At 40.3% G+C, this 22,362-nt stretch overlaps 1 protein-coding gene across 8 annotated transcripts in view; it reads left to right on the forward strand.

Moving 5' to 3' along the window:
* LOC120871947 (zinc finger protein 708-like) overlaps nucleotides 1-22,158 on the forward strand; it is an 87,656-nt gene extending 65,498 nt beyond the window's left edge. For 4 of the 8 annotated variants that reach the window (XM_040251995.1, XM_040251996.1, XM_040251997.1 and 1 more), the window contains 3 exons: nucleotides 11,057-11,183; nucleotides 11,679-11,771; nucleotides 16,411-19,557. In XM_040251995.1, coding sequence (XP_040107929.1) covers nucleotides 11,057-11,183; nucleotides 11,679-11,771; nucleotides 16,411-18,554 — 2,364 coding nt within the window. In that variant the 3' untranslated portion in view covers nucleotides 18,555-19,557. Of the gene's footprint in view, nucleotides 1-622; nucleotides 2,179-8,663; nucleotides 8,948-11,056; nucleotides 11,184-11,678; nucleotides 12,425-16,410; nucleotides 19,558-21,637 lie in introns of those variants that run through there. The other 4 variants (XM_040251998.1, XM_040252001.1, XM_040252002.1 and 1 more) reach the window with 4 other exon arrangements.
* Nucleotides 22,159-22,362: the final 204 nt, after the last annotated feature.

A 22,362-nucleotide genomic window follows, 5' to 3' on the forward strand; every position in this document is an offset into this window, starting at 1 on the left:
CTGGACCATCAGGAAAGTCCCTAAATTCTTCATTACACAACACTGAAATCTTTCCTTTATGCCCTTTGATTTCCGCCCCTCCTCTGATTTTTGTTGTTACCTTGGAATACCTCACCTGTTGCATTATTTAAAAATATTTTGTTATGTTTACGTTCTATTTTATTGTTCAAATAATGTCTAAGTCTCTCTTTAGGTGAACTCCTTTGGCTACCTTGTAGCTGTTTTGTTTCATTTAGTTTGAAGTTTCACTAGTCTATACAGTGATAACTTCATCTGTAATTTGGCAGAATTACAGATTTACAGATTGAAATTACAGAAATCTGTAATTTCCCTCTATTTAGGTTTTTTTCATTTTTAAATTCAAAATTGTATTGGCTCTCCTAGATACAGCTGAGACTTATATTTGAAATATCCATGTTTGTTTTGAGTTTGTTCAAAATTGCCGTCACTGAAGTCTTTATGTTACCACATCTTCCAAGTAAAACTTGTGATTTTCAGTAAAGGTTTACATTTCTTCACATAGGTCTGCAAATGTGTTCTAAATAGGTGTCATGGTATATTTGCTAATAAAATGTTGACTATTTCTCATATTGTGTTTTTGATCATTCAAAACTGTTTTCAGTGAACCCAGGTGGCTCAGTGGTAAAGAATCTGCCTGCCAAAGCAGGAGAACTGAGTTTGATCCCCAGGTTGGAAAAGTCCCCTGGAGAAGGAAATGGCAACCCCCTCCAGTATTCTTGCCTGGGAAATCCCATGGACAGAGGAGTCTGGATGGCTACAGTCCCTGCGGTCCCAAAGTGTTAGACATGATTGATGTGACTTAGCAAGCATTCATGCACAATTTGTAAATGTTTGTTTTACCATAAATGGTAAAGTATACTTAAGTTTAAAAAAAAAAGTGGATTAAAAATGTTTCTTCCAAAAGATCTGTTACTTAGGGAAGGTTCCTTTTACCTTAAGTGTCTTCATGTGTGCATATGTGTGTGCAGGCATAAACCTAATGTTTATATAAATGCCGTCATCATTTCATGAATATTTTTTATTTATCCTAACCTTTGAAAATTGTTCTGACATATTTTCCATTGCCTTAGATTGTTTCATTTTAGTGAAATGAATATATAGTTCCATTTTAATATATTTATGCATGAAAATGTTCATATGATTTGATCAGTTATTTTTCTTATAATTTGTATTCTTCACAGAAAAACTTCTATGAACTTTCTTTAGAATTGTCCCTATGTATTTGTCTGTGTATTATTAAGGTTTGGAGTACATAAAGTGAAGTAAATTTAAGCTGTTTAAGGAATGTTTGCTACATATTTGCAGTAAGGTGGAACAACAACTTAATTGATTTTAAATTATTTCCATTACACATCCAAGACTCTGTAAAAACTCTCAGAAAGATACATAGTATATTCTAAATAGTTAACATGATTGTTGCTACTGAGGATGCTATCATACTTGATCTGTAAAATTTATAAAACACTTGAAGTTCAAAAGTAAGTATGAACGCTTACCTTACTATTGTATTTCATTACTATTCAAAATGGTCATTTATGGAGGAGAATTTTGAACATCACTAGTTAAAAGAAGTTTGTTAACAATACTCTAAAAAAAATTAAGCTTGTTAAAATAAATGGCACATTTCTCCCACTCAAGAACTCTTGGGTCAGAGTATGCTTTTTAAAAATATTGCCTGTTTCCTTGATAGACAATTCATCCTGTGTCATATGAATACAGCACTCAAAAATAAATATGCCCATGTTGTTCTGATTATTTTATCATTTCTTTTCCAGATCAGAATAGTTTCTGAAATGGTGTGTGGGTCATTTCTCATCTTTTTTTTTGATTAGGATTCTGGTAGAAAATATTGCTGTGTAAAAGTCATATTATAGTGTAACACCAGTTCAGTCCTGCTGCCAGAACTGAAATAATGAGATGAATCGCATGCATGGATTTCCTTCAGTAAACTCTTTCCCTTTGGTAAATCTGCCTAGTCACGACCCTCCCTCTTGAGATATGGGTTGTCTTCTGACCTTATGACCATTGTTAATTCCTTCTTTCCTTGTAACAGTAACTATACCTTTGGTTTTCTGATCTTTATCATTGTCAAAGAAATTCTTTAACAGCCTATATATGCTCACGCAAAAATCATTAAAGCACCCTTATTTCATCAGAGCTTGGGTCCCTGTGTCTTTCTTTCTTTCTTTCTTTCTCTCTGTCTTTCTCCTTCAGGCTAATTCTCTGGAGCGTGGAAACCTGGCGAGCTCACTTTCTCACCTGGGCTTTCAAGACCTCCTTGAAAGGATGCCCTGTGCCTTTGTGAGTGGTACAAGCCCTGTGTCAAGGGCTTTATTGGTTCTCTGCATAAACCAGGGAATATCAGCCTCTTCTCTCTTTTGCTTTCTTATCGTTAATGCCAGACCACCAGATTCCGGTCCATTAAAGGACCTCAACACTAGGCTTAAGATCAGGGAAGGCATATATGAACTGAAATTTGCATACAACACATTTTTAAAATATTTATTTATTTGGCTGCACTGGGTATTCTTGTGGCAGGTAAGATCTTCAGTCATCCTTGTAATCTTCAGTTTCTTTGGTTGTGACATGTAAATTCTTAGCTACAGCATGTGGGATCTAGTTTCCTGATCAGGGAAAGAACCAGACCTCTGTGCATTGGGTGCTCAGGGTCTTAGTCACTGGGTCATCATGAAGTCCCTAAACTAACATTTTTTAATGATAGATTCAGATCATAGTTTCCATAATAGGGCCAAAATACCCGGGCAGTGATAATGGATTCTTCCATGTACTTCTTACCCCATGTCTCATGTTCACTGGTTTTGATGTTTCTGTGAGATTCCCATGCTATGATTTTTTTTTTTCACTTGAACAAGTGTCTTGGAAAGGAAAATGTGGGATTTGCCTAAACTATCACAATTAACGGAGTAACTTCCTGTCTTCTTACTTTCTGTCTGCTTTGGAAAATGAACACTTATGTGTGTTTAGCAGAGATGCTGGGTTTTGGGCGTGGCGGTTTTCATCCCAAGCCCAGGTCTGATCTTTTCCAGCACACTCCATGCTCACATCACAGAGTCTCATCACAGTTTTGTATTTTCCAAAATGTTTACAAGAATCTTATTAGTCCTAATCTATGCTCAACTGTATTAAAATTTAAAATACAGCTCAGTGCAAATAAAGAGTGTCATCCTCTAACATGAAGTACATTTTAATCCATTCAAAATTACCTGAGTTTAGTGACATGAAAATTTTTCTCTCTTCCTCTTAATGAGCATATAGCCGTATTTGAGTGTATGTCTGTACTTTGCGGAGATGAGTTTGAGTAGGCTCTGGGAGTTGGTGATGGACTGGGAGGCCTGGCATGCTGCGGGCCATGGGATCACGAAGAGTCAGATACAACTGAGCAACTGAACTGAACTGTGTGTATGAAAATATTAACATGACTTGATCAATTTTTTCTTCTTCTTTTCTTTTTGTTTTTTAAAGAACTTCTGGAGAAGGGAATGACTACCCATTCCAGTATTCCTGCTTGGGAATTTCTTGGACAGAGGAATCTGGCAAGTTATAGAGTCCATGGGGTCCCTAAGAATGGGACATGACTGAGTGACTAAAACATTTCTTGTCTTTAGTATTCTTTACAGTTACAGAAACTTCTATCAACTTTTCTTAGTTGTCTCTGTGAATCTGTCTGTGTTTTATTAAAGTCTAAAGTACATAAACTGAAGTAAAGTTTAAGCTTTGCTATTTAATGGCTATTTGTTAAAATATGTGCCAAAAAAGTACAAGAGCAACATTACTGATTTTTAGTTATTTCTCTTGCACTTTCAAGACTCTGATAAAAACAATCAGAAAGATACAGAGTATATACTAAATAGTTAAAATGATTCTTTCTGCCAAGGTTGTGATTACCCAAAGAGTGAAGAGCAGGTAAAACCAAGGAGGGTCTTAAAATGCACAAGCTGAAAAACCAGACCCCTATTGTGTCATGTCTGGAAATTCTTTTCCAACTCGCACCCAGACCATATTTTTGGTGCCTGTTCGGAGACTTGGAGTCTCTTGTCCCCCCTCCTCGCTTCTGCTTTCTCATAGGGACCCTCTGCCAACAGGCAACTGCTGTGGCGGCAACTTAGGAACTCTGGCGAGGGTTACCCTCTGGTGTGTTCCAAACGCCCCACTGCTCACTGCACCCAAAGTAACTGCCTCTTGAATGGGTGAGGGTCTCTCCTTTTTCTTTTTTCCAACTGAGAATTATGCCAAGCAATATTCTGTGGGCACAGATCAGACACATAAAAGCTATTAATAGGGCGCCTGCCACAGAAAGACTCCCATGTGAGGATGGGGGCACACAGAACGGATCAGGGCACAAGGGCATCTGCCCGCAGCAAGACAACTTCTGTCCACCATGTTAGGCACATAGTGGTTGAAGGAAAACAGGGACCATTGTTCCCAGGCCACCGCCTCCCAGATATATTGTAAGGTGGATTCCTCAGCCTTCTTCCCTGTCACTTTCATTTCTTTCCCTTTTGGTCCGGATTGATTTACAGGAGCCTGGGTGTTGCCTCTGAGCCATCCCAAGAGTGCCTTCCACGTTTGAGGGAATCACCAAATGATGAGTCACCTGGTTGCTCCCGGGAATCTCTGTCTTTCTCTGCCCGTGTCACCTGGTGGCTTAGCTGCATGGTTCTCAGAGGTCTCCTCTCACTGTTGGATGTGACTGTTGGGCCGCTCGGCCATTCTGTGGCCTCAGTCGCATGGAGAGATCACTGGGGGAAACAGGATGCCTTTCTGTCAGCCAGTGACTCTCAGTATTCCCATTCTATGGTACATAGGCTATGAGTGGGTTCTGTTACATCCCAGGAGGCTCTTTCATACTCAATCCTTGGCTACATTCTCAGAAACTGCAAACTTTTGACCCTCCGAAAGTCCTGGCTCCAATACAAACGGGGGACCCCCCAAAAATGGCCTCTGAGTGGCACATTAGGTTTTTCCAAAAGAAGAAAAAGGACTCAGAATTTCCTTACATTCTGTTGCCACCCTGTGTCCTGTCCCTCTCTGTCTCTCTCCATCAGATTTCGTAGATGACCCCTACTCGACCTTTCATATCCACATGATCTCTAGGAAAGGATTCTGAGGTTCCCTTTGGTCCAGGTCTTTCTTCTATATTCAAAAGCCTGAAGGATCAAAAACTGTCCTAACACTCTAAAGAATCCCCTTCAAGGAAGCTTATCTTTCAGGTGGAGAGGGAACCAAGCTTACCCCACTCTGGAACATCCTAAAGAATTCCCTTCTGAGTACTCCTGTTTCTCAGGGCTGGGAAGGACCAAGCTTCCCCCGGTCCTGCAAATTCCCTTAACCTTCAGATTCTTCTGATGGGACAAAGACCTCACTTCCCACCAGAGGGACAGTCCAAAATTTTTATGAGCTGAAATGCCCTTGATATCAGAGTCAATTTGAGCATTATTTGATCTATATTTTAGCTATAAAACTAAAACTACAGAAAGGAAAGATAACTTTTTGATACAGGATGGCCCTGATATTCTTTAGACTCTGGAGAAACTGGTTAAAAGGAAATTTTCTTTCCCTTGGAAACTGTAAAACCGGTTCTTTTTGCATATGTATTTTAAAGCAATTAGCTTGTTAACAACTAGCTTAGAGAAGGAAATGGCAACCCACTCCAGTATTCTTGCCTGGAGAATCCTAGGGGTGAGGGAGCCCGGTGGGCTACTGTCTATAGGGTCGCACAGAGTCAGACAGGACTGAAGCAACTTAGCAGCAGCAGCAGCAGCCTGTTAAGAGGCCTGCCTAGGGAAAAGCTTTCCATGTCCTTGAATGTCACTGCCCACTTTGCCTGAGACCTGGCTCAGCCTTGGGCAAATCAGAACTTCAAGCCAAACAAAGAAACAAACAAAAGAAGGGTCAAAGAGATGTTTTAAATCTTAAGCAGGAAACTATGAAATCTCTGTTTGTCTGTCTGGATTTATGTATGTCTCAGTGTGCTGATTTTTTTTTTTTTATAATATTGCTGAAGTTTTAAATGAGTTCTAATTTAATTGGCCTAACGGGTTTCCCTGGTGGCTCAGAGTTTAAAGCGTCTGCCCGCAGTGTGGGAGACTTGAGTTCTATCCCTGGGTTGGGAAGATCCCCTGGAGAAGGAAATGGCAACCCACTCCAGTATTCTTGTCTGGAGAATCCCATGGACAGAGGAGCCTGGTGGGCTACAGTCCACGGGGTTGCAAAGAGTTGGACACGACTTCACTCACTTCACTCAAAAGAAGGTAAGTGCTTACAAATCAGACAATTCTAACTACAAGAGAAGTTTACCTAAATGAATTTCAGATTCACTTGAATTGGGAAATATTCAATATTAAATATCTAGCATTAATGTTTGTTTGCTAATCTAATGTAGGTATGTCTGCGAGTCATTAAGCCCAGTATTTTCACTGTGCCTAGGTTTATTATTACTTACATATTGTTATATGTTTATGTCTGTTACAAGTTTCTCAACCAGGAAAGTACCTCTAGGAAAGGGGGGGGGGGGGAACCTTCAAAGAAAATGTAAAAGAGATAGGATCTTTCAGAGAAACTCTTTTAAGAATAATTATACTTTAGAAATGTCTCTCTAAAATATTCTCTAGATTTCGGTAACCTGACTTTCTAGGACTGTGCCAAACTAAGTGATGGAAGTTTATTAAATAGCTAGGTCATTTCCAAATAAAATAAGATTCTGAAACATTCATTACTGAGGACTAACTTTCCTCTTACAGAGAAACTAGATATTTTGGACTATTCATGAATAATGCTTGATGCCATCCTGAGAATGGCATCTAGAATATTTTTTTTAAGAAATTATCACTGTTATTTATGTTCACTAATCCACAGAATGCTTAAGTTTTTGGCTGCTTAAGGAAAGTAGTGTATTTTCAGTAAAGAAGGTATGAGGAAAGAAATTACATTTTATGAAGAGAAAAGGAAGTAGGTCTGACTTACAGGTGGCTGTTTCAGCATGGGAGAACAAAGTAATGGATCCAGAAAGTGATAAGGTTTTATGGAAAGTGGACACCAAGGGAAGAGTTTTGTGCATAAATACATGTTTTCTTGAGATGTTGAGCTGCCTTTGATAATGGATTTTAAGTTTCTTTACCTCTGAAGTGATCTGTTCTGTTGACCTTTGAAATTATTACTTTGGCTAAGTAAATATATTGCTTCCCAGTGATCGATATGATTTTATCTGACTGAGTGTTATAACCCCTTTTGATATTTGTCCACAAAACTTCCTAAATGACTTGACTTCTGGCTGACTTTGGATTGCTTCAGAGGGCCCCTGAGACATCCCAGGGAGCTATTAAACTACCTGGGCTCGTTGGACATGTTAAATTACATGGGAAGTACTGTTGAAGGGGTGATAAATCTTCTCAGATTATGCTATTGGTTGATGTTACTAATATAGATATCCTAAAATTATGTGGAAGTCATAGATCTGATATGCCCTAATAAAATGTGGTCAACTATAATTCTACTTATACTGTTAAAGTGTTACAAGTCAGAGCAGTAACCAGGCTACATTGTCAATTGCAATTTAATCAGATTTAAACATGATTTCTATGGTTTCACTCTGATGCCTTTGTAAGAATACTGCTATTTCAAGATTTACGGAAAATATTTTTCTGAGGTTAACTGATAAACAAGTTTTGCTTGCTATCTGATGAAAAAGGCAAAATAGCTGTCTGAGGAGGCTTTACAAATAGCTGTGAAAAGAAGAGAAGCCAAAAGCAAAGGAGAAAAGGAAAGATATACCCATTTGAATGCAGAGTTCCAAAGAATAGTATGGAGAGATAAGAAAGCCTTCCTTAGTGATCAATGCAAAGAAATAGAGGGAAACAATAGAATGAGAAAGACTAAAGATCTCTTCAAGAAAATTAGAGATACCAACGAGTCCATTCTAAAGGAGATCAGTCCTGGGTGTTCATTGGAAGGACTGATGCTAAAGCTGAAACTCCAATACTTTGGCTACCTCATGCGAAGAGTTGACTCATTGGAAAAGACTCTGATGCTGGGAGGGATTGGGGGCGGGAGGAGAAGAGGACGAGAGGACGAGATGGCTGGATGGCATCACTGACTCGATGGAGGTGAGTTTGAGTGAACTCCGGGAGTTGGTGATGGACAGGGAGACCTGGCGTGCTGCGATTCATGGGCTCACAAAGAGTTGGACACAACTGAGCAACTGAACTGAACTGAAGCTGGTACCAGACTGGAATTTAGTCTAATCTCTATGTTAATAGAACAAAGTTTTCTTAGAATACAGCTTTCGATAAGAGATTATGAATTTCTTTGACTTTAAGTGATTTATATTCATTTTAAAAACCTTTTGTTACTTTGGTAAAGTAAATAAGCATTACTTAAGATTATGGTACATGTAGACAAAGCTCATTCTTCTTCTACAAAAATAACCCCTCATGGTTAGACTTTTGCCATCCTGATGTCCTTAAAACATGGCCATAGTCTGCTCCTAAATCGGGGAATTAAAAATGGGTGAACAGTAGCTGTAAATCAAAGAGTCAGGGCTATGGGAAATCCAAGATGGCTGCCTGGCTTTTCCCGGCTCCCTGACAAACCTCACTTTTGTTTGATGGGTTAATGCCTTCCCTGGCTACAGAGTTAATGCCCTCATAATGAAAAAATTGTTTCACTGAATATTAAGTTTTGTTCATTGTTAAACGAAGTTTCTAGTTAATTAAAGTCTAGTGTTTACTAAGCCTCACTTCTGAGATAGTTCCTTCTTATGTTATATTTCTAAAAGATTTAGTGGAGGCTACTCTTTAGTTATGTTGTACAGGCTTTCTCATTGCCATGGCTTGTCTTGCTGCAGAGCATGGGCTCGAGGGTACGCAGGCTTCAGTCATTGTGGTGCACTTTAAGCTTGTTTTGAAAGGTAATCTCAGGAAGCAATCTTCTGATAAAGAGTAGATGCTCCATGATATACAACCAAGAGATTAACACCTGGCTATAGTCATTTAACAAATGAAGTCAGATGACCTGCAGTATACTGGGCTCTGCTTAATGAAAGTGCTTCACATACCATTTTTACTTACGACCTGACTAATAACTGCTAGCTATAGCTATATTATTTTCTATGTTGCTTGTTTCAGAAGATTGTTTCTTAGGTTACTAAACGTGTGACTGAGCCTGTGATAAAATGTTGATATGCAGCTTCCATATGCTATCAATGATTGTAATAATGTAACTCTAGATATGTGAAGAAGCAACAAGAGGGAATATTTTCGGGGACCTAGAACTGTAAGACAGGTATGGTCCAGAGACTTTTGCTACTCACAAGGCCTGCTCTAGAAGCAGCACATTGAGTGGCCTATGAATGGAACTTTCCCTAAACCTGGGAATGAGCCTTCCCAGTGCCACAGGACACAATGGCCAAGAAATGCCCCCAAAGCATGGTCAAATATGTGGCTATGAAGGGACTCTGCTGACTGGACTCTGCCAGCTGTCTCTACAAAGATGACATCATGACCATGACTGCAAGCTTCTGACTTTCAACACCCCCCGAAAGGAGTTCAGAGTAGAGATTAGAAACAAGGAAAAACCTAGAACTGGCCTTCCGAAGGTCAGGTGTTTTCATGTAAAGATTTTATGAGCCCAAATTCTTGCTGCTTGTACCTGGAGAAACACTAACATCATGAACCAATGTCCGGTCCTGGTTTTCCTGGCTAGCCCCTAGTCTTTGGGCCGTGTACCTTTAACTTTCTTGTAAAGTTTGTTTCTTCTAAAATACCATGAATTTCTAAGTGGTCGTGCAAGAATATTCCCTGACTAACACCTAAACAATGGTGAAATAAGTCACCTTATCATTCAATGGACTCTCATCTCCTTCCATAAATGCACCCTGACAGAGTAGGCAAAGGGAACCCAGAGCCCCATGGCACCCCTGCTCAGCTTGAAGAAGCCAGAGCGGTCATTGCTCCATTTTCCTTGAAACTGGATTCCCAAATGTGTGAGAAGGGAAATGGGTAGATAGTTAGACATGAGCAGGGTATCAACAAGGGCCAAAGAATTGGCCCTAAAAGAGAGGGAGGTATGCGGTGACCCAGGGACAAAAGACGATAAAACTGAGGAGGGTCTTGGAATGCAGGAACGGAAAAACAAGACCCATTAGCATTTTTCCCTCTCCCATGTTGTAACTATTGATGGATTTCAGGTCCTCCTGAGCAGTATAAACGGTGTCCCCTCCTACCCCATAAGGAGAAAGTATTTTTGTTATTCTTCCCCCACCCAGTATGGGTGCCTCATCCATTCAGCAAATGATCTGAAAGACCCCTATCCCACTCCTTGGACCCTGGCTATGAAAGTGGACTGAGGACCCCTGTTCAACATCCATTCTCCCTTGAGCTGGCCAACTGTTCTAACAACGTCCCCCATTCTAATAAACTTTATTTCTCTCTCATTTTGTCTCATGTCTGGAAATTCTTTTCCAACACAAGCTGAGACCACAAGAAAGGTTACTGTCCTATTAGACCTGTTAAAATCTGTAAAACAATTAGATTTTAATTTATGAATTCTTACCTTACTATTCTGTTTCATTGTGGTGCAAAATCGTCATTCATCGAGCAGAATTTTCAACATTACTAAGTCAAATAACCTTGCTAAAAATGTGGCACTTTGGCCCCACATCAGAACTCTTGGCTCAGAATACACTTAAAAAAAAAAGTTTCCTGTTTCTTTGATAAACAATTTATGCTATGTCACATGACTAGAACACTGAAGAATAAATATGCTAACATTGCCCTGATTATTTTATAATTGCTCTTTCAGATGAGAATAGTTTCTCTAATGGCTTGTGGATCATAACTCATCCTCCTTTGTTCACATTAGAAATTGGGTAAAAAGGATTACTGTGTAAAAAAAATATATTTTGTAATACAAGCCAAGCCACTAAATCACGACCAGTTCTCTGAACTTGCCGTTTTCATCTTGGGTCACATTAGGAAGTCTTCGCACAGCCACATGGCATCAGTGTTTTGTATTTCAGGGACAGCTGACGTTCCAGGATGTGGCCATAGACTTCACTCAAGAGGAGTGGGAATGCCTGGACCTCAGTCAGCGGGAATTGTACAGGGACGTGATGTTACAGAACTATGGGAACCTGGCCTCCTTGGGTGAGGATAACTGCCTTCCAGAATCCCTTATCTACCCACTGGATTTTAGTTCCGTCATGTCAAGAATGTCTTCTGAAATTTTCTGCTTCCCACAGTAGTTTCAGATCTCTGCTTTCTAGGGGAAAATGGGTATTTGTGAGTTTAGAAAGAAAGCCTTCATGATGAATCGTTATGCTGGTGATGTTTTTCTTCCTTGATGTACTCTGCCTCCTTCCTTCTAGGTTAGTGGTAATTGTGTAAGTTCTGTGGTATTAAATAGTTGCACCCTCTCTTAATTTCATATTGACACTACTTACTTTTGCCTTAGTACTACTTGACCAGAATCTCAGGATCTGATTGTTAGGTGTTTGTCAGTATTGTATAGCTACTTTGAATAAAGTATTTCAGGAAATCATTTTCTAGAACAAAATGTCATTCTCATCTCACCTGAATACATATTGGATTTGATACTGATGAATCTCTAACAACACAACTATTCCTTTCTCTGATGAACAGGGCTTGTGTCTATGCTGGACCTGGTTGCCTTTCTGGAGCAACTGAAGGATCCCAGGAATATAAGGAGAATGGAGACAACAGCCATTTACCCAGGTAGGTATGAATGGATGGAGATAATGACTCAGATGAGAGGTCTGAGGAGCAGGGAGGAACTCATCTTTTGTCACATGTTTTTGGAAGATTTGCTTCTATAGAAATGGTTTTCAGAAACCTGGGTTTGTATTTGCTACTGTGATAGAAATGTATCACCTGCCCCATTCTCTCTCTGAAATCATTCATGAATTTATCTCCAGTGATTACTTTTCTCCATCACAGTGTGACCTAAAAGTCTCCTCTTGGCTTGTGACAAACTGCATTCATTCGTTGCTCTTTGATTTCTTGGGGGCCCTAGGAATACTCTGCCCATTTCTGAGTAACTGTATGACAGTCCTTTTAAAGTTTCCTTCTACCTCTAGACAGAAATGTGTGAGTGGAGTGGTAGACAAACTGCCAAACTGCTAGGAATACTAGGGACGGGTTTTTGTTCTCTGATTTATAATTTCCTATCCACTGGGAGCGACACATAGGACCTTCTAAATAAATTTCAGATTCAAGTAATTTTTCACTGCAGAAAGCAAAACCTGGTTAAAATGAAACAATGCATATTTCAGGTTGGCTGGAAAGTTTCTCTTTTCCTTATATGATCTCATATTAAATATCTTTAGTGTATTTGCCCCAATCCTAACATGCTAAAATACTTTATTGTGTTCTATAGAATTTTAAAATAAATTGACATAAAATCTTAGCACATTTTCCACTATATTATTAATGGTTGATTCAAACTATGACAATTTTTAAATTATATAAAGAACTCTTTACTAAAAGTTCTAATTGGAATATAGCTGTTCTCCAATTTTGTACTCCTATACAGCAAAGAGAGTTAATTATAAATATCAGTCAGTTCAGTTCAGTCACTCACTCAAGTCTGAGTCTGTGATCCATGGTCTGCAGCAACCAGGCTTCCCTGTCCATCACCAGCTCCCAGAGCCTGCTCAAACTCATGTCCATGGAGTCAGTGATGCCATGCAACCATCTCATCCTCTGTCGTCCCCTTCTTCTCTCATCTTCAATCTTTCCCAGCATAAGGGTCTTTCTCAATGCATCAGTTCTTTGCATCAGGTGGCCAAGTATCAGAACTTCAGCTTCATCATGTCCTTCGAATGAATATTGAGAACTGATTTCCTTTAGGATGGAGTGGTGTGACCTTGCAGTCCAAGGTACTCTCAAGAGTCTTCTCCAACACCACAGCTCAAAAGCATCAATTCTTCGGCACTCAGCTTTTTCATGGTCCAACTCTTACATCCATACGTGACTACTGGAAAAACCATAGCTTTGACTAGATGGCCCTCTGTCAGCTAAGTAATGTTTCTGCTTTTTAATATGCTGCCTAGGTTGGTCATAGCTTTTCTTCCAAGGAGCAAGCGTCTTTTACTTTGATGGCGGTAGTCACCATCTGCAGTGATTTTGGAACCCAAAACTTAAAGTCTCTCACTGTTTCTACTGTTTCTACCCTTGTTTGCCATGAAATGATCTGACCTGTGCCATGATCTTCGTTTTTTGAATGTTGAGTTTCAACCAGCTTTTTCATCCTCTTCTTTCAGTTTCATCAAGAGACTCCTCAGTTCCTCTTTGCTTTCTGCTATAAGGGTGGTGTCATCTGTGTATCTGAGATTATGGGTATTTCTCCCTGAAATCTTGATTCCAATTTGTGCTTCATCCACCTGGTATGTCACATGAAGTACTGTGCATATAAGTTAAATAAGCAGGGTGACAATATGATGTACTCCTTTCCCAATTTGGAATCAGTCCATTATCACATGTCCAGTTCTCACTGTTGCTTCTTGACATGCATACATATTTCTCAGCAGACAGGTAAGGTAGTCTGGTGTTCCCATCTTTTTAAGAATTTTCCACAGTTTCTTATGATCTACACAATCAAAGGCTGTGGTGTTGTCAATAAAGCAGATGTCATTGTTTTTCCAGAACTCTCTTGCTTTTTATATGATCCAAGGGATGTTGGCAATTCAATCTTTGGTTCCTCTGCTGTTCATAAATCCAGCTTAAACATCTGGAAGCTCTCGGTTCACATACTGTTAAAGCCTCGCTTGGAGAATTTTGAGCCTTTGCTGTTGTTTGAAATGAGGGAAACTGTGTAGTAGTTTGAGTGTTCTTTGGCATTGCCTTTCTTTGTGATTGGAAGGAAAACTCACTTTTTGCTGTCCTGAAAACACTGCTGAGTTTTCCAAATTTGCTGGCTTATTGAGTGCAGAACTTTAGCATTATCATCTTTTAGGACTTGAAATATGTCAGCTGGAGTTCAATCAGCTTTGTGGGTCGTCATGCCTTCTAAGGCTGACTTGACTTTGGATGCCAGGGTGTCTGTTACTAGGTGAGTGATCACACCATCGTGGTTATCTCGGTCATTAAGATCTTTTTTGTATAGTTCTTCCATGTATTCTTGCCAGCTTCTCTTAATAACTTCTATTTCTTTTAGGTCCATCCCATTTCTGTCCTTTATTGTTCCCATCTTGGCATGAAATATTCCCGGTACCTCTAATTTTCTTAAAGATATCTCTACTCTTTACCATTCTATTGATTTCCTTCCCATTTAGGTCTCCACAGAGCAATGAATAGAATTCCCTCTTTGAATCATAGTTTGAAAGTCTCTCTTCTTATTTAATTTCTTAAAACTAGTACTATATTAAGTTTATCTTATTTGTATGCAGCTTCCTTGGACACTGTCTTATGTGTCCTCAGTTTATGATTAGTTCTCTGTCTCTATCATTTATGATTTTTAGATAGAAAGATCTAATAGAACATTCTCAGAAACATGTGTGGCAAGAAGTGCATTAAAGAATTACTAGGCACCTAGGATTTGTTAAAGTGTTTGGTGTCTCCACTTAAGATGACTAAAAGCAAGAAGTAATCATTAGATTGCCTATCACCTCTTAATTCAGTGGTCCTTGGAGGTTTTTATCTTGTTTCTTCCCCTATAACCTGTTTCTTTGCCATCTCATTTTGTCCAGCATTCTGTTTGTGGTCTCTGCTTTCAAGGGTGCAGAAACCTAGTTAATCTTCCTGCTGGTATCTGCACCTTGGTGGGTGAGGTTGGTCCAGAGGATTGTGCCCTTATACTCTCTTGATCTGTGGTTTGATTACTGTTAACTGTGACCAGAGCTTGCCCTTGATATTCAGGGCTGTTTCCTCCTTGTTCTGTAGTTGTTACTGCCCTGTCTCTGGTGGGGCCTGCTCCCTGCGTAGTGGAATAGAGCCCCCAGATCTGAGTCTTCGCTGTGATTCTGATCTGTGGTCTGAGGCAGGTGCGATTGGAGCACACCCACTGGGAGAGAAGTCACTGAGTATTACTCTTCTGGGAATGTTCACCTCAGGGTGTGCTCTGGTGTCCCCTCTTATGCGCAAGCTCTCATGTTATGTAGTGTTGACACTGCTCTTGGACCACCTTAACCATGGGCATAATGGCACATGGCCCTGGTGTCTCTCAGATGTTGTTTTCACAAGGTCACCAGCATAGATTCAGTGAAGTCAGGTCCTGGGATTGCATTGAGCGTGGAGCTGGACCCACTGTGGTGCTACGGGGCAGCTCAGGCTCTGTCCTGGCCCAGCCCCCTTGTGTAGGAGCCCACAAAGTCTACAGCTGCTAAAGCTCCACCTGCCTTGACTGGGAGAGTCCTGGTAGTTGATTCAGATGCTCTGTAGGGGCTGAGGTTACAAAGCTGGTCGTGGGTGTAAGCCCATGGCTTGTGTTGCTGCAAGGAGAGGTTTCAGCTTTTCTTCTTTATCCCTGGGTTTCACCTGTGCTTTCAGCTCCATCTGTGCATGTGGCCAGCTCACAGGTGTCTTCTCCTGAGGCTGCCCCAGAGCACAGGATTCTGCTGACTGTGGAGGAGGTCGATGGGGGAGGCTGTGGCTGGTGGCTCAAAAGTCCTATGTGGGTGGAAGGGATGCAGTGGGCTTCTTGTTTGGCCATCACTCACCATAGGCACTCTGCTCTCTGGTGGTTCAGGCTCCACCACAAGCATCCCGGTTGCAGAGCTCCTCCCTCATGCCCATCCTTCAGGCTGTTTCCTCACAGCCAACTGCAGTCCTCTGCCTGGGTCTGCTCTCCAAACCCCGCCTTTCAGCGCCCAGCCCTCGTCCGCGTTGCTGGACACGCCTCCCGGGCTGGGCGGGCAGGGCTGGGGCCAGTACCCTGTGCGCAGCTCTCACTCTGTCCCGCCGCCACACGCTGGTTGCCGTGTTCTCTTCCCACAGAAAGTGAGGCTCTCCTTCTGTCCAAACCGAGCTCCCCCAGGGAGGGGCTTCCCCCGATATGGAGACCTCGCCTCACCTTCATCTCCCCACAGGGTTACAGGCCCCAACCCACTTCCTCTCCTCTTCCTTTTCCTTCTTCTTACTTTTGTCCTACCTGGCTCAGCAGGAATCTTTCTTGTCCTTTCACATATCCAAGGGCCTCTGCTACTGTTCAGCTGGGCTCTGAGAAAATTGTTCCATTTCTCATTCCTTGTGGAGAGAGAGATAGATGATCTTCACATCTGCCTAAGCCTCTGGCATCTTGATCCTTTGGTCTCTATTTTATTTTTAAACTAGCTAATGGTCATCAATTTTCTCTAAATCTTTAAAGATATTCACTGAGAATAGCAGGGAAAATTATTTATTATTTGGTATCTTTCAGCTATGTCTCCACAAGACACCCAGGATTTGATGCTGAAGAATCCAGTGTTAGAAGATATATTCCCAAAAGCAAACCTAGGAATATATCAAATATTTCACCTCCGAAACTTAAATTTAATGAAAGACTGGGAATATACAAGGGTATATGAAAGACAGAGAGGATGTTTATATGGACATAAAGAAATGGAGACGGTTATACATAATGCTAACATTACTGCAAAAAGAAATGAGCAACGTGAGTCAAACTGGGAAAAACACCAACTTCAGTCTTCAACATCTGACGAGAAGTATAAGTGTTTAAGAAAAGATTTCCATCCTTTTTTGAAACACACATATTCTCTAAAGGGACACATGGAAAATCTGGAAGGTAATCTAGTCTCTACTGCAAATACTCATTCAGACAATTGTGAACGTAGGCTTCGACTAAACATACATTCAAGAATGTCTGAACACCTACAATTTAACAATGAGTGGGAAAAATCACAGTCTAATCAATTTGAGAGATCCGTGAGCAGAGGGTCATTTTTCTTCCCCCGACGGATATTTTCTCTCCATTCCAAGATGTATAATGTTGATGATAATGGAGGAGACATAATCCAGCCATCATTGTTCAATACATATTGTGATATGGTTAATACACAACAACTTTCCATATGTAATAAAATGAGTCAGACCTTAAGTAAGAGCTCCAGCTCCAATAATTACAAGAGTGTTAATGGTGGACTGAGAAGGTATTCAGGCAATGAAAATGGGTATAGGGTTGAAGGAGACTCAAACCTTGTGAAACATAAGGGACCCAAATCATCAAACAAGGATTCTAAAAGTAATAAATGTAGAAATACCTTTGATCAAATGTCAGGTTTTTCTCTAGATAAGAGTAATTGTACTGAAGAGACGACTTGTACTGAATATGGGAAAGTTTCTAATCAGTCTTCAGAACTTACTCAACAGCAGACTGTTCAGAATCCACAGAAAGAAAATAAGTGTAAGATATGTGGGAAAGTGTTTAGTAACTCATGCCATCTAGGTAGGCATAAGAAAATTCATACAGGAAGGAAACCTTTCAAATGTACAGAATGTACCAAAGCGTTTAACCATAGCTCACTTCTTACTAAACATCAGAGAATTCACACTGGAGAGAAACCTTATAAATGTACAGAATGTGGCAAACGCTTTAATCACAACTCAAATCTTATTCAACATTGGCGAATTCATACGGGAGAGAAGCCGTACAAATGTACAGAATGTAGCAAAGCCTTTATCTGTTCCTCACATCTAATCTATCATCAGCAAATTCATACTGGAGAGAGGCCTTATAAATGTACAGAATGTAGCAAAGCCTTTATCTGTTACTCACAGCTAACTTATCATCAGCGAATTCATACTGGAGAGAAGCCTTATAAATGTAAAGAATGTAACAAAGCCTTTATCCGTTCCTCACATCTTACTGGACATCAGCGAATTCATTCTGGGGAGAGACCTTATAAATGTAAAGAATGTAACAAAGCCTTTATTCATCGCTCAAATCTTACTCGACATCAGCGAATTCATACTGGAGAGAAGCCTTATAAATGTAAAGAATGTAACAAAGCCTTTATCCGTTGCTCACATCTTACCGAACATCACCAAATTCATACTGGAGAGAGACCTTATAAATGTAAAGAATGTGGCAAAGCCTTTATTACAAGTTCAGCCCTTACTCAACATCACCGAATTCATACTTGGGGTAGATGTTATAAAGGTACAGAAATTGGCAAGGCCTTCATTAAGGTTTCTAGAGTTACTAAGCATCAGCAAACACATACTGGGGAGAGACTGTATAAATGTACAGAATGTGGCAAAACCTTTAATCGGAATTCAATTCTTACTACACATTTGCGAGTTCATACTGGAGAGAAACCTTTTAAATGTAAAGAATGTAACAAAGCCTTTCATCGTCCCTCACTTCTTACTCGACATCAACTAATTCATTCTGGGGAGAGACCTTATAAATGTAAAGAATGTAACAAAGCCTTTATTCAGTGCTCACATCTTACTCAACATCAGCGAATTCATACTGGAGAGAGACCTTATAAATGTACAGAATGTGGCAAAGCCTTTAGTCATAGTAGTAATCTCACTAAACATCTGAGAACACACACTTAACCCTAGTAATGGAACAAGTGATTGAAGAGGTTTGCCCTAAACATGCATCAGAAAACACAAGAGATTGTAAAAGAAACCAATGGAAACGATGTAACAAATATATAGAAAGGTATTTAATCAAAAGTTAAATTGAAGTAAATATGCGTACTAGAAGGCATTTCATCAATTTTGTTTTCAGAAGTTTCTCAAGGAGAATGACTGTAGGGAGCATTCCGTAGTTAAAACAGATAGAAAATGGATATTTTAGCATGAGTCGTGAGGTGAAGGTTGATGGTTAGAACATTACAATTCTTAGCAATGTATATATGCTTGTTAATAATGATGTGATGTGAGGTTATTTGAAGTGAATGTAATTCACCACTCAAATCCACATTATGCTTTCTTTCTAGTGTGTTTGCAAAGATAGGTTTTTGATGCTTCATTAAAGATTAGCCTTTTTATATTGTGTTGCAACCATTTCTATCTAATCTCCATTAGAAGATTGAGGATACCATAATGTAAAATGGACAATGAACATTTAAATAGAGGTGTTTGTCGTTGACATGAAATATCTGGAGGTTGCCATTAAATAAGTGATCATTTAATCTTTCCATGTATTAAAGTAAGACAGATGTTGGTTGTAATGTTTCAATAGTAATATCCTTGATTTGTAAGAACACAATGACAGTTCACTGCAATATTGATGTATCTTTATAATATCAACACGTCATGATTATTACTTGACAGTGTTGAAATAAAGACAGTGATAACCTAGAAACGTAAGAAACCCTTCCTGGAAAAGGCACGGAATTGGTGTATATCATGCTTGCTAAGTGCTTCCTAGGCTTTGTATGGTAAGCCGTGAAAATCAGAAATCTCACATCATTATATCAAAAAATGAATATCTTTCTTCGTACTTTTTATCTGTATTTAATCATGGATCATACCGTGGATTGTAAAAGGTTTTATTTTAACTATGTGTGAAATTTAATACATGGTTATTCATAAAAGTGAATGGCTTTTATTGTTTCGGTTGATTGTAATGAATGAAATGTTAACCCACCACCAAGAGCAACTTCGCCCACCTTATTTAAGGTTGTAGTGAAGAGACCTCAATTAACTGTTCGGTACCACACAAAGATGGCATATGGGGAATTTAGTTTCCTCACTGGATTTAAACTTCTCATAACTTCATGTACATTCCATCATTTCTATGTTGTATCTCCTCTCCCATTTTGTAACTACTTAGACACTGGGATGGTTCTAATAAGAAAGATTATACAGAGTATTGTTGACAGTTTCCCTAAACTGCTCCATGATGTTGCTTCCTCAGCATTTGTCTGGGGGTCAGGCAGCCTGCAGGTCCTTGAGCTCACACCAGCCAGTCTTGTGAGCACCAGCACTAGATGACCCCCTTCCTTGAGACCAGCAGTCTTACTGGACTCAGGGTCTGTTCACAGACCCCCGTTCAATCACACTGAGAGAGTCAATTTCTAGACAGGTTGATAAGTCCAGGGGTCCCCAAGGAGAGAGGGGTCTGGAATTCAAAGGAAGAAAGGACAAACGTGTTTGTTTGTTTTCCTCTACATTCCTTAGGATTATGTAACATTATCCTGCTTGAGGACAGTCTCTGGAAAAAAACTTTCTGGCTAATCTTGTTGTCTTAAAATGTAAATTAGGGGAGTGGGTCTAGTGAGGTCTTTACAACCTCCAGACATTCTTTTGATTCAATGGAATAACTAATTAAAAGTATATAACTCCTTTGCTAACACTAGCGAGGGGGCACTCTTTCTGCCCTCTTCTGAAATCTGTCAGAAGCTTTCTCTATCTCTTTTATACTTTCAGTTCAGTCGCTCAGTCGTGTCTGACTCTGCGACCCCATGACACCAGGCCTCCCTGTCCATCACCAACTCCTGGAGTTCAGTCAGACTCAAGTCCATTGAGTCAGTGATGCCATCCAGCCATCTCATCCTCTGTCGTCCCTTCTCCTCCTGCCCCCAATCCCTCCCAGCATCAGAGTCTTTTCCAATGAGTCCACTCTTCACATGAGCTGGCCAAAGTACTGGAGTTTCAGCTTCAGCATCATTCCCTCCAAAGAAATCCCAGGGCTGATCTCCTTCAGAATGGACTGGTTGGATCTCCTTGCAGTCCAAGGGATTCTCAAGAGTCTTCTCCAACACCATAGTTCAAAAGCATCAATTCTTTGGCGCTCAGCTTTCTTCACAGTCCAACTCTCACATCCATACATGACTACTGGAAAAACCATAGCCTTGACTAGATGGACCTTTGTTGGCAAAGTAATGTCTCTGCTTTTGAATATGCTATCTAGGTTGGTCATACATAACTTCTTCCAAGGAGTAAGCATCTTTTAATTTCATGGCTGCAGTCACCATCTGCAGTGATTTTGGAGCCCCCCAAAATAAAGTCTGACACTGTTTCCACTGTTTCCCCATCTATTTCCCATGAAGTGATGGGACCAGATGCCATGATCTTCATTTTCTGAATGTTGAGTTTTAAGCCAACTTTTTCACTCTCGTTTTCACTTTCACCAAGAGGCTTTTTAGTTCCTCTTCGCTTTCTGCCATAAGAGTGGTGTCATCTGCATATCTGAGGTTATTGATATTTCTCCCAGCAAGCTTGATTCCAGCTTGTGCTTCTTCAAGCCCAGCGTTTCTCATGATGTGCTCTGCATATAAGTTAAATAAGCATGGTGGCAATATACAGCCTTGATGTACTCCTTTTCCTGTTTGGAACCAGTCTGTTGTTCCATGTCCTTGGAATGAGCTAATTATATAACTCAGCTCTCAGCTTTACAACAGGCATTAATGGAACTCCAGGAGGTGACTCCAGACACAGCCTCTGAGTCAAGCAAACCTGTATTTGAACCAGGAACCAAGGTCCTGATAAAAAACATTGGAATCTGGGGGTCCAATCTCTCAAGCCCCTCTGGGAAGGCCCTTACCAGGTTAGTCTCTTTTCCCACAGCTGTTACAGTGCCAGGAGTTGATTCGTGGGTGCATCACACTCGAGTTAAGACGTGGCACCCTGACCAGAACTAAGTGATGTCTTTTCATGTCTTTAGTTTCTATGCTCTGACTTTTCAGATGGGCCTGATAATCTATATGAGCCTACTTCTGTGGACTCCAAAAGTCCTGAGTCTGCCTTTGACACTGAAGACAATACCTTCCTGTCCTCGGCTCATCCTATGCTGCACTCGACAATTGGTCTAACTGGTGGGTCTGCAGAGTGCTCCCCTCCTCATCAAGTGGAAGACTTCCCATGGTGGGTTTCTCCACTTCAAGGAAAGGACTTTCTTCAACTCTGTGATGACGTCTAACAATCCTAAGATGGACTGATATAACTATGGACATAATGTGACTTTTGATTTTGATTTTAACTTGGTTTAATGACTATCTTGCCATATATCTGTAACTGTATAATGGACTTTTTTAACCGTCGGAAAGCTTTTAAGTTACAAACCATTGTCCAAGTTCCTACGAGTGCCACAGGTTCCACAACTTTTATTTGTGGACCCTCAATGTGAAGGTTAGTAGAATACTCCCCTAAACAGCAGGAGTAGTTAGGAATTGAAAATGATGCCCCTTTCCCTTGGCAACATAATTCTCCTAAAAGAAAAGGGGGGAATGAGAGAGTCAGTTTCTAGGCAGGTTGATAAGAAGTCCAGGGGTCCCCAAGGAGAGAGGGATCTAGAATTCTCAAGGAGGAAGAAAGGACAAAAGTTGTTCTCCCCCCCCCCCCCCCATATTCCTTAAGATTATATAAAAATAATCTATCCTGCTTGAGGACAGTCTCTGAAAAAAACCTTCTG

Source organism: Oryx dammah, unplaced genomic scaffold (genome assembly GCF_014754425.2).
Source record: "Oryx dammah isolate SB20612 unplaced genomic scaffold, SCBI_Odam_1.1 HiC_scaffold_13, whole genome shotgun sequence".
Lineage (NCBI taxonomy): Eukaryota > Metazoa > Chordata > Mammalia > Artiodactyla > Bovidae > Oryx > Oryx dammah.